This window comes from Oncorhynchus tshawytscha, linkage group LG33, assembly GCF_018296145.1.
Source record: "Oncorhynchus tshawytscha isolate Ot180627B linkage group LG33, Otsh_v2.0, whole genome shotgun sequence".
In the NCBI taxonomy this organism is placed as follows: Eukaryota; Metazoa; Chordata; class Actinopteri; order Salmoniformes; family Salmonidae; genus Oncorhynchus; species Oncorhynchus tshawytscha.
This window is the reverse complement of record NC_056461.1, coordinates 9,295,984-9,308,353: the sequence shown is the minus strand read 5'-3', so window position 1 is coordinate 9,308,353 and position 12,370 is coordinate 9,295,984. Positions and strand designations below refer to the sequence as shown.

The 12,370-nt window shown below is 45.0% G+C and overlaps 1 protein-coding gene across 1 annotated transcript in view; it reads right to left on the bottom strand.

Annotated features, from left to right (window-relative positions):
- The window catches only part of LOC112230856 (beta-adrenergic receptor kinase 2), an 84,256-nt gene that overhangs the window by 28,734 nt on the left and 43,152 nt on the right, over positions 1 to 12,370 (bottom strand). The window contains 4 exon segments of the mRNA XM_042311713.1: positions 2,417 to 2,483; positions 2,794 to 2,891; positions 5,174 to 5,239; positions 6,757 to 6,784. Of these exon segments, the coding sequence (XP_042167647.1) occupies positions 2,417 to 2,483; positions 2,794 to 2,891; positions 5,174 to 5,239; positions 6,757 to 6,784 (259 nt within the window).

The window sequence follows — 12,370 nt, the reverse complement described above, 5'->3', positions numbered from 1 at the left end:
AGAGAGAGAGGAGAGGTAAAGGTGAGGAGAGAGAGAGGAGGTAAAGGTGAGGAGAGAGGGGAGAGGTAAAGGTGAGGAGAGAGAGGAGAGGTAAAGGTGAGGAGAGAGGGGAGAGGTAAAGGTGAGGAGAGAGGGGAGACAAAAGGTGAGGAGAGAGAGGGGAGAGGTAAAGGTGAGGAGAGAGAGAAGAGAAGAGAGGTAAAGGTGAGGACAGAGAGAGAGTGGAGAGGCAAAGGTGAGGGGAGAGAGAGAGGAGAGGTAATGGTGAGGGGAGAGAGAGAGGAGAGGTAAAGGTGATGAGAGAGGAGAGGAGAGGTAAAGGTGAGGAGAGAGAGAGGAGAGGTAAAGGTGAGGAGAGAGAGAGGAGAGAGAGAGGAGAGGAGAGAGAGAGGAGAGGTAAAGGTGAGAAGAGAGAGAGGACAGGTAAAGGTGGAGGAGAGAGAGAGGAGAGGTAAAGGTGAGGAGAGAGAGAGAGGAGAGGTAAAGGTGAGGAGAGAGAGAGAGAGGTAAAGGTGAGGAGAGAGAGAGGAGAGGTAAGGTGAGAAGAGAGAGAGGAGAGGTAAAGGTGAGGAGAGAGGGGGAGAGGCAAAGGAGGAGGAGAGAGGGGAGACAAAAGGTGAGGAGAGAGAGGGAGAGGTAAAGGTGAGGAGAGAGAGAAGAGAGGTAAAGGTGAGGACAGAGAGAGAGAGAGGAGAGGTAAAGGTGAGGGGAGAGAGAGAGGAGAGGTAATGGTGAGGGGAGAGAGAGAGGAGAGGTAAAGGTGATGAGAGAGAGGAGAGAGAGAGGAGAGGTAAAGGTGAGGAGAGAGAGAGGAGAGGTAAAGGTGAGGAGAGAGAGAGAGGAGAGAGAGGAGAGGAGAGAGAGAGGAGAGGTAAAGGTGAGAAGAGAGAGAGGACAGGTAAAGGTGAGGAGAGAGAGAGGAGAGGTAAAGGTGAGGAGAGAGAGAGAGGAGAGGTAAAGGTGAGGAGAGAGAGAGAGGAGAGGTAAAGGTGAGGAGAGAGAGAGGAGAGGTAAAGGTGAGAAGAGAGAGGACAGGTAAAGGTGAGGAGAGAGAGAGGAGAGGTAAAGGTGAGGAGAGAGAGAGGAGAGAGAGGAGAGGTAAAAGGTGAGGAGAGAGAGAGAGGAGAGGTAAAGGTGAGGAGAGAGAGAGGACAGGTAAAGGTGGAGAGAGAGAGGAGAGGTAAAGGTGAGGAGAGAGAGAGGAGGGAGAGGAGAGGTAAAGGTGGAGAGAGAGAGAGAGAGGTAAAGGTGAGGGAGAGAGAGAGGAGAGGTAAAGGTGAGGAGAGGTGAGGGAGAGAAGAGAGGTAAAGGTGAGAGAGAGAGATGAGAGGTAAAGGTGAGGGAGAGGGAGGAGAGGTAAAGGTGAGGAGAGAAGAGAGGTAAAGGTGAGTAGAGAGAGAGGAGAGGTAAAGGTGAGGAGAGAGAGAGAGAGGAGAGGTAAAGGTGAGAGAGAGAGAGGAGAGGTAAAGGTGAGGAGAGAGAGGGAGAGGTAAAGGTGAGGAGAGAGAGGGAGAGGTAAAGGTGAGGAGAGAGAGGGAGAGGTAAAGGAGAGGAGAGAGAGGGAGAGGTAAAGGTGAGGAGAGAGAGGTAAAGGTGAGGAGAGAGAGGGAGAGGTAAAGGTGAGGAGAGAGAGGTAAAGGTGAGGAGAGAGAGGGAGAGGTAAAGGTGAGGAGAGAGAGGTAAAGGTGAGGAGAGAGAGGGAGAGGTAAAGGTGAGGAGAGAGGGAGAGGTAAAGGTGAGAGAGAGAGAGAGGAGAGGTAAAGGTGAGGAGAGAGGAGAGGTAAAGGTGGAGGAGAGAGAGAGGAGAGGTAAAGGTGAGGAGAGAGAGGGAGGAGAGGTAAAGGTGAGGAGAGAGAGGGAGGAGAGGTAAAGGTGAGGAGAGAGAGAGGAGAGGTAAAGGTGAGGAGAGAGAAAGAGGAGAGGTAAAGGTGAGGAGAGAGAAAGAGGAGAGGTAAAGGTGAGGAGAGAGAGGAGAGGTAAAGGTGAGGAGAGAGAGGAGGAGAGGTAAAGGTGAGGAGAGAGAGGGAGGAGAGGTAAAGGTGAGGAGAGAGAGAGAGGAGAGGTAAAGGTGAGGAGAGAGAGGAGAGGTAAAGGTGAGGAGAGAGAAAGAGGAGAGGTAAAGGTGAGGAGAGAGAAAGAGGAGAGGTAAAGGTGAGAGAGAGAGGAGAGGTAAAGGTGAGAGAGAGAGGAGAGGTAAAGGTGAGAGAGAGAGGAGAGGAAGGAGAAGTAGAAAAGGAAAAGAAGAGGGTGAGTAAACAAAACAACAACTACTCCATTTCTTCAGCAGAGGAGTAACCATGGCAACTGATCGAGCAGAGAGAGAGAGAGAGAGAGAGAGAGAGAGGGCCGAATGTCCAGACCGGCAGGCTTTATAACGAACCCGTTCTCCCGATTCATCACACACTCTAAGGCTTACCTTCTGAAGATACACTTGCTGCCAGTCGATGCCTTTGAAGAACAGATGCTCCTTCACCTCTGGGGCACTGTGTGTGTGTGTGTGTGTGTGTGTGTGTGTGTGTGTGTGTGTGTGTATGGAGAGAGGAGAGAGAGAGGGGAGAGAGAGAAAAAGCCAGGTCATTCTCCTGTTGGAACAGTTCCTCGCCTAAACAGCAGGTGGCAGTATTTACAACAACCTGAATGGAACTGAGCTCCCCAAAACGATTTTATGGACCCACATAAAGCCCTTTCATAGTACTCACACTAGGTGATACACAGTCAAAAAGGTCCAAATGCCTTCACTCAGCTAAGACCTAGCAAAAAACTACGGGGGGGCAGGTGTGCGTGCGTGTGTACCGTCCCAAGCAGCCCAGTCTCTTGGCCACGTCCCTCTGCAGCAGACCCTCCAACAGACCCTTCAGCTCCACAGAGAATGAGTCTGGCAACTCCACGTTCTACAACGAGAGAGAGAGAGACAGAGAGAGAGGAGAGAGAGAGAGGAGAGAGAGAGAGAGGAGAGAGACAGAGAGAGAGGAGAGAGAGAGAGACGGAGAGAGAGGAGAGAGAGAGACGGAGAGAGACAGAGGAGAGAGACAGAGAGAGAGACGGAGAGACAGAGGAGAGAGAGAGACAGAGGAGAGAGAGAGACGGAGAGAGAGACAGAGGAGAGAGAGAGACAGAGAGACAGAGAGAGACAGAGAGAGACAGAGAGAGAGACAGAGACAGAGACAGAGAGACGGAGAGAGACAGAGGAGAGAGACAGAGGAGAGAGACAGAGAGAGAGACGGAGAGAGAGACAGAGAGAGAGTGGAGAGAGAGAGACGGAGAGAGAGGAGAGAGAGAGACGGAGAGAGACAGAGAGAGAGACGGAGAGAGAGAGGAGAGAGAGAGACAGAGGAGAGAGAGAGACAGAGAGAGAGACGGAGAGAGAGAGGAGAGAGAGAGACAGAGAGAGACGGAGAGAGACAGAGGAGAGAGTACAGAGAGAGAGACGGAGAGAGAGAGGAGAGAGAGAGACAGAGGAGAGAGAGAGAGACAGAGAGAGAGACGGAGAGAGAGAGGAGAGAGAGAGACAGAGGAGAGAGTACAGAGAGAGACAGAGGAGAGAGTACGGAGAGAGACAGAGGAGAGAGTACAGAGGAGAGAGACAGAGGAGAGAGACAGAGGAGAGAGACAGAGAGAGAGGAGAGAGAGAGAGACGGAGAGAGAGGAGAGAGAGAGACGGAGAGAGACAGAGGAGAGAGTACAGAGAGAGAGACGGAGAGAGAGAGGAGAGAGAGAGACAGAGGAGAGAGTACGGAGAGAGACAGAGGGAGAGAGTCCGGAGAGAGAGAGGAGAGAGAGAGACAGAGGAGAGAGTACAGAGAGAGACAGAGGAGAGAGTACGGAGAGAGACAGAGGAGAGAGTACAGAGAGAGAGACGGAGAGACAGAGGAGAGAGAGAGACAGAGGATAGAGAGAGAGACGGAGAGAGAGACAGAGGAGAGAGAGAGACAGAGAGAGACAGAGAGAGAGACAGAGACAGAGAGAGACAGAGAGACGGAGAGAGACAGAGAGACGGAGAGAGACAGAGGAGAGAGACAGAGAGAGAGACGGAGAGAGAGACAGAGAGAGAGTGGAGAGTGTGGGAGAGAGCAGAACAATTTCCTGCTACAACATGACAGACTTGATTTATCGTGCCAATAAAGTGTATCTAACGTGCATTGAAAATGTCGAGGGAAGGAGACGATGTGTGATCTAAAATTCCGTGTTTGTTCCATAGTATAACCCCTCATTCCTCCCTCTCCCTCTTCTGCCATAATTCTCCTCCTCTCTTTGGCGGTTGATCTCATTTTACAGAACCATCCATCTGATTGATAAGCACAAACCAACTGACTGACGGAGAACAGAGAGAGAGGGGGGTGGGGGCAGGGATTACACGGTTTATTCCGATCAAGTAGCTGGATTAAATCCTAGTCTGAATTGAATCACAATTGAGGATACTTTCCTTTTTTAGCTTGCACCTTATAGAGGGTGTGTGTGTGTGTGTGTGTGTCCTTTCCTCTGACAACACACACTCCAACCGACGCTTCTAGTCTAATAGTAGGCACACTCTAGTCAAGACCAAGGGTGACCAAGACCAAGGGTGACCAAGACCAAGGGTGACCAAGACCAAGGGTGACCAAGACCAAGGGTGACCCCCCTCCAGGAGAGCTACTGGATGTACAGGTTTTGCGCCAGCCCTGCGCCGACACCTGATTCAGCTAATCATGGTCCTGAAGAGCAGCTGCAACGAAAACCTGCAGGAGGCTTCCCAAGAGGGTTGAGCACCTCTGGTCTAGACCCTCTGTGTGTGTGTGTGTGTGCGCAGCAGGCAGGGAGAGGGATGCAAAGTCAGGATGCCAATACCCTCGTTTTTCCTGCCTGAACCGTTTCGCTCTGTTCACTGCCTCCCACTCACTCACTGGACATTATCAGACAAAGACTTGGCAGGAGTTTTGGGCAACATCTGTAAAAGATGCTATCCTCAGGATATCATGTCGGGTGTGTGCACACGCTAGTATGTCAGTGTGTTCAGGGATAAATCCTTATATTGTTTGTGTGTGTGTGTGTTGTGTAAACATTTACGAACCACATGTGTTTTCTAGTGCACAAAAGGCCATGTCAGGGGATTTTGTGTACATTAAAACTTCTCAATGCGTGTGCACTGTAGTGTACAAAAGGATCTCTCAGTGTGTGTGTGTACGGTGGCCCCTACCATAGTGAGCGTCATGCGGTCAATCTCGTGTTTGTCTTTGGTCTTGTGCTGTCTGAAGGACTGTGCCTAGAGAGAGAGAGAGTGAGAGAGCGAGAGGGGGAGAGCGAGAGAAGGAGAGAGAGGGGGAGAGCGAGAGAAGGAGAGAGAGGGGGAGAGCGAGAGAAGGAGAGAGAGGGGGAGAGCGAGAGAAGGAGAGAGAGCGAGAGAAGGAGAGAGAGCGAGAGAAGGAGAGAGAGCGAGAGAAGGAGAGAGAGCAAGAGAAGGAGAGGGGGAGAGCGAGAGAAGGAGAGAGAGGGGGAGAGAAGGAGAGCGAGAGAAGGAGTGGGAGAAGGAGAGGGGGAGAAGGAGAGGGGGAGAAGGAGAGGGAGGGGGAGAGCGAGAGAAGGAGAGGGAGGGGGAGAGCGAAAGAAGGAGAGCGAGAGGGGGAGAAGGAGAGCGAGAGAAGAAGAGCGAGAGGGGGAGAGCGAGAGAAGGAGAGAGAGCGAGAGAAGGAGAGAGAGCGAGAGAAGGAGAGAGAGCGAGAGAGGGGAGAGAGCGAGAGAAGGAGAGAGAGGGGAGAGCGAGAGCGAGAGAAGGAGAGCGAGGGGGAGGAGAAGGGAGAGGGAGAGAAGGAGAGCGAGAGAAGGAGAGCGAGAGAAGGAGAGCGAGAGAAGGAGAGCGAGAGAAGGAGAGCGAGAGGGGGAGAGTGAGAGGGGAGAGCGAGAGGGGGAGAGCGAGAGCGGGAGAGCGAGAGCGGGAGAGCGAGAGGGGGAGAGCGAGAGCGAGAGGGAGAGCGAGAGAAGGAGAGCGAGCGGAGAGGGAGAGCGAGAGGGGGAGAGCGAGAGAAGGAGAACGAGAGAAGGAGAGCGAGAGAAGGAGAGCGAGAGAAGGAGAGCGAGAGAAGGAGAGCGAGAGAAGGAGAGCGAGAGAAGGAGAGCGAGAGAATGAGAGCGAGAGAAGGAGAGCGAGAGAAGGAGAGCGAGAGAATGAGAGCGAGAGGGGGAGAAGGAGAGAATGAGAGCGAGAGAATGAGAGCGAGAGGGGAGAAGGAGAGCGAGAGAAGGAGAGCGAGAGAATGAGAGCGAGAAGGAGAGCGAGAGAAGGAGAGCGAGAGAAGGAGAGCGAGAGAAGGAGAGCGAGAGAAGGAGAGCGAGAGAAGGAGAGCGAGAGAAGCGGTTAGTGTCACTGTCGAGAGGACAGAGCTGAAAGGAGGTGAGGGATCCAGTGAAAGAGAGGTCGATGTAATGAGTGATGTCACACGGTGACAACCTAAGGCCTCAGCAGATCCACCTGCAACGTTGCCAATGCAGATCACACTTGCATCTCTCTCTCTCTCAATTCAATTCAAGCGGCGTTATTGGCATGGGAAACATATGTTAACATTGCCACAGCAAGTGAAGTAGATAATATACAAAAGTGAATATATATAATATAACTCTCTGCCCCTCTTTCTCATCAACCCTTTCCCTCTCTGACCCCCCTCCCTAGTCTTTGAAGTGTTCAAACACAGACACACACATCAATGGAAAGACCCATCAGTCTCCCTCCCACTCTTTCACACCATACCTAGTAACCATTACCACCCCCTACACCCTGCACCCTACCTCCCTCAGCTGTACTGGGCCCAGACCTCTGGCATTTACACACTACACATCAAACACACAGTCACACACACCACATCAAACACACACCACATCACATCAAACACACACACACGGAGTGGGTGAGAGGGTCAGACAGACAAGGCAAAAGGAGAAACTGATAACAGAGTGGGGAACAGGAGTGAAACAGGAAGATAATAAGAGACAGTGACAGAGAGAGGGAGAACAGAAAGAATAGAGAATAGAAAGAAGAGAGGAGAGAGAATAGAGAGAGAATAGAAAGAATAGAGAGGAGAGAGAATAGAGAGAGAATAGAAAGAATAGAGAGGAGAGAGAATAGAAAGAATAGAGAGGAGAGAGAATAGAAAGAATAGAGAGGAGAGAGAATAGAGAGGAGAGAGAATAGAGAGGAGAGAGAATAGAAAGAATAGAGAGGAGAGAGAATAGAGAGGAGAGAGAATAGAAAGAATAGAGAGGAGAGAGAATAGAGAGAATAGAAAGAATAGAGAGGAGAGAGAATAGAGAGGAGAGAGAATAGAAAGAATAGAGAGGAGAGAGAATAGAGAGGAGAGAGAATAGAAAAATAGAGAGGAGAGAGAATAGAGAGGAGAGAGAATAGAAAGAATAGAGAGGAGAGAGAATAGAGAGAATAGAAAGAATAGAGAGGAGAGAGAATAGAGAGGAGAGAGAATAGAAAGAATAGAGAGGAGAGAGAATAGAGAGAATAGAGAGGAGAGAGAATAGAAAGAATAGAGAGGAGAGAGAAGAGAGAGAATAGAAAGAATAGAGAGAATAGAGAGGAGAGAGAAGAGAAAGAATAGAGAGGAGAGAGAAGAGAAAGAATAGAGAGAATAGAGAGGAGAGAGAATAGAGAGGAGAGAGAATAGAAAGAATAGAGAGGAGAGAGAATAGAGAGAGAATAGAAAGAATAGAGAGGAGAGAGAATAGAGAGAATAGAAAGAATAGAGAGGAGAGAGAATAGAAAGAATAGAGAGGAGAGAGAATAGAGGAGAGAATAGAAAGAATAGAGAGGAGAGAGAATAGAGAGAATAGAGAGAATAGAGGAGAGAATAGAGAGGAGAGAGAATAGAAAGAATAGAGAGGAGAGAGAATAGAAAGAATAGAGAGGAGAGAGAATAGAGAGAGAATAGAAAGAGAATAGAGAGGAGAGAGAATAGAAAGAATAGAGAGGAGAGAGAATAGAAAGAATAGAGAGGAGAGAGAATAGAAAGAATAGAGAGGAGAGAGAATAGAAAGAATAGAGAGGAGAGAGAATAGAGAGAGAATAGAGAGAATAGAGAGAGAATAGAGAGAATAGAGAGAGAATAGAGAGGAGAGAGAATAGAAAGAATAGAGAGGAGAGAGAATAGAGAGAATAGAGAGAATAGAGAGGAGAGAGAATAGAGGAGAGAGAATAGAAAAAATAGAGAGGAGAGAGAATAGAGAGGAGAGAGAATAGAAAGAATAGAGAGAGAGAGAGAATAGAGAGAATAGAAAGAATAGAGAGGAGAGAGAATAGAGAGGAGAGAGAATAGAAAGAATAGAGAGGAGAGAGAATAGAAAGAATAGAGAGGAGAGAGAATAGAGAGAATAGAGAGGAGAGAGAATAGAAAGAATAGAGAGGAGAGAGAAGAGAGAGAATAGAAAGAATAGAGAGAATAGAGAGAATAGAGAGAGAAGAGAAAGAATAGAGAGGAGAGAGGAGAGAGAATAGAAAGAATAGAGAGGAGAGAGAGAGAATAGAGAGAATAGAAAGAATAGAGAGGAGAGAGAATAGAAAGAATAGAGAGGAGAGAGAATAGAGAGAGAATAGAAAGAATAGAGAGGAGAGAGAATAGAGAGAATAGAAAGAATAGAGAGGAGAGAGAATAGAGAGGAGAGAGAATAGAAAGAATAGAGAGGAGAGAGAATAGAAAGAATAGAGAGGAGAGAGAATAGAGAGAGAATAGAAAGAATAGAGAGGAGAGAGAATAGAAAGAATAGAGAGGAGAGAGAATAGAGAGAGAATAGAAAGAATAGAGAGGAGAGAGAATAGAAAGAATAGAGAGGAGAGAGAATAGAGAGAGAATAGAAAGAATAGAGAGAATAGAGAGGAGAGAGAATAGAGAGAGAATAGAAAGAATAGAGAGGAGAGAGAATAGAAAGAATAGAGAGGAGAGAGAATAGAGAGAGAATAGAAAGAAGAGAGGAGAGAGAATAGAGGAGAGAATAGAAAGAATAGAGAGGAGAGAGAATAGAGAGAGAATAGAAAGAATAGAGAGGAGAGAGAATAGAAAGAATAGAGAGGAGAGAGAATAGAGAGAATAGAAAGAATAGAGAGGAGAGAGAATAGAGAGAGAATAGAAAGAATAGAGAGGAGAGAGAATAGAAAGAATAGAGAGGAGAGAGAATAGAAAGAATAGAGAGGAGAGAGAATAGAAAGAGGAGAGAGGAGAGAGAATAGAGGAGAGAATAGAAAGAATAGAGAGAGAATAGAGAGAATAGAGAGGAGAGAGAATAGAAAGAATAGAGAGAGAATAGAGAGGAGAGAGAATAGAGGAGAGAATAGAAAGAATAGAGAGAGAATAGAAAGAAGAGAGGAGAGAGAAGAGAGAGAATAGAAAGAATAGAGAGGAGAGAGAATAGAGGAGAGAATAGAAAGAATAGAGAGGAGAGAGAATAGAAAGAATAGAGAGGAGAGAGAATAGAGAGAGAATAGAAAGAATAGAGAGGAGAGAGAATAGAAAGAATAGAGAGAGAATAGAGAGAGAATAGAAAGAAGAGAGGAGAGAGAATAGAGAGAGAAGAAAGAGAATAGAAAGAATAGAGAGGAGAGAGAATAGAAAGAATAGAGAGGAGAGAGAATAGAAAGAATAGAGAGGAGAGAGAATAGAGAGAGAATAGAAAGAATAGAGAGGAGAGAGAATAGAAAGAATAGAGAGGAGAGAGAATAGAGAGAATAGAAAGAATAGAGAGGAGAGAGAATAGAAAGAATAGAGAGGAGAGAGAATAGAGAGAGAATAGAAAGAATAGAGAGGAGAGAGAATAGAAAGAATAGAGAGGAGAGAGAATAGAGAGAGAATAGAGAGAAGAGAGAGAATAGAAAGAATAGAGAGAGAATAGAGAGAGAATAGAAAGAAGAGAGGAGAGAGAATAGAGAGAATAGAGAGGAGAGAGAATAGAGAGAGAATAGAAAGAATAGAGAGGAGAGAGAATAGAAAGAATAGAGAGGAGAGAGAATAGAGAGAGAATAGAAAGAAGAGAGGAGAGAGAATAGAGAGAGAATAGAGAGAATAGAAAGAATAGAGAGGAGAGAGAATAGAGGAGAGAATAGAAAGAATAGAGAGGAGAGAGAATAGAGAGAATAGAGAGGAGAGAGAATAGAGAGAGAATAGAGAGAGAATAGAAAGAATAGAGAGGAGAGAGAATAGAAAGAATAGAGAGGAGAGAGAATAGAGAGAGAATAGAGAGAATAGAGAGAGAATAGAGAGAATAGAGAGAGAAGAGAGAGAATAGAGAGAGAATAGAAAGAAGAGAGGAGAGAGAATAGAGGAGAGAATAGAAAGAATAGAGAGGAGAGAGAATAGAAAGAATAGAGAGAAGAGAGAGAATAGAAAGAATAGAGAGAGAATAGAGAGAGAATAGAAAGAAGAGAGGAGAGAGAATAGAGAGAATAGAGAGGAGAGAGAATAGAAAGAATAGAGAGGAGAGAGAATAGAGGAGAGAATAGAAAGAATAGAGAGGAGAGAGAATAGAGGAGAGAATAGAAAGAATAGAGAGGAGAGAGAATAGAGGAGAGAATAGAAAGAATAGAGAGGAGAGAGAATAGAAAGAATAGAGAGGAGAGAGAATAGAGAGAATAGAAAGAATAGAGAGGAGAGAGAATAGAAAGAATAGAGAGGAGAGAGAATAGAGAGAGAATAGAAAGAATAGAGAGGAGAGAGAATAGAAAGAATAGAGAGGAGAGAGAATAGAAAGAATAGAGAGAGAATAGAGAGAATAGAGAGAGAATAGAGAGAATAGAGAGAATAGAGAGAGAATAGAAAGAATAGAGAGGAGAGAGAATAGAAAGAATAGAGAGAGAATAGAGAGAATAGAGAGAGAATAGAAAGAATAGAGAGAGAATAGAGAGAATAGAGAGAGAATAGAGAGAATAGAAAGAATAGAGAGAGAATAGAGAGAATAGAGAGAGAATAGAGAGAATAGAGAGAGAATAGAAAGAGAATAGAGAGAGAATAGAGAGAATAGAGAGAGAATAGAGAGAATAGAGAGAATAGAGAGAGAATAGAGAGAATAGAAAGAATAGAGAGGAGAGAGAATAGAGAGAGAATAGAGAGAATAGAGAGAGAATAGAAAGAATAGAGAGAGAATAGAAAGAGAATAGAGAGAGAATAGAGAGAATAGAGAGAGAATAGAGAGAATAGAGAGAGAATAGAGAGAATAGAGAGAGAATAGAGAGAATAGAGAGAGAATAGAGAGAATAGAGAGAATAGAGAGAGAATAGAAAGAGAATAGAAAGAATAGAGAGAATAGAGAGAGAAGAGAGAGAATAGAAAGAGAATAGAGAGAGAATAGAGAGAGAATAGAAAGAGAATAGAAAGAGAATAGAGAGAGAATAGAAAGAGAATAGAGAGAGAATAGAAAGAGAATAGAGAGAGAATAGAGAGAATAGAGAGAATAGAGAGAGAATAGAGAGAGAATAGAAAGAGAATAGAGAGAATAGAGAGAGAATAGAGAGAGAATAGAAAGAATAGAAAGAGAGAATAGAAAGAGAATAGAAAGAGAATAGAAGAGAATAGAAAGAGAATAGAAAGAGAATAGAAAGAGAATAGAGAGAATAGAGAGAATAGAGAGAGAATAGAGAGAATAGAAAGAGAATAGAAAGAGAGAATAGAGAGAGAATAGAGAGAGAATAGAGAGAGAATAGAGAGAGAATAGAGAGAGAATAGAAAGAGAATAGAAAGAGAATAGAAAGAGAATAGAGAGAGAATAGAAAGAGAATAGAGAGAGAATAGAAAGAGAATAGAAAGAGAATAGAAAGAGAATAGAAAGAGAATAGAAAGAGAATAGAGAGAGAATAGAAAGAGAATAGAGAGAGAATAGAGAGAATAGAAAGAGAATAGAGAGAATAGAAAGAGAATAGAGAGAGAATAGAGAGAGAATAGAGAGAGAATAGAGAGAATAGAGAGAATAGAGAGAATAGAGAGAATAGAGAGAGAAGAGAGAGAGTATAGAGAATAGAGAGAGAATAGAGAGAATAGAATAGAGAGAGAAGAGAGAGAGTATAGAGAATAGAGAATAGAGAGAATAGAGAATAGAGAGAATAGAGAGAGAATAGAGAGAGAATAGAGAGAATAGAGAGAGTATAGAGAATAGAGAGAGAAGAGAGAGAGAATAGAGAATAGAGAGAGAATAGAGAGAGAATAGAGAGAGAATAGAGAGAGAATAGAAAGAGAATAGAGAGAGAATAGAGAGAGAATAGAGAGAGAATAGAAAGAGAATAGAAAGAGAATAGAAAGAGAATAGAAAGAGAATAGAAAGAGAATAGAAAGAGAATAGAAAGAGAATAGAAAGAGAGAATAGAAAGAATAGAAAGAGAGAATAGAAAGAGAATGGAAAGCGTGACTGAGTAACCGGT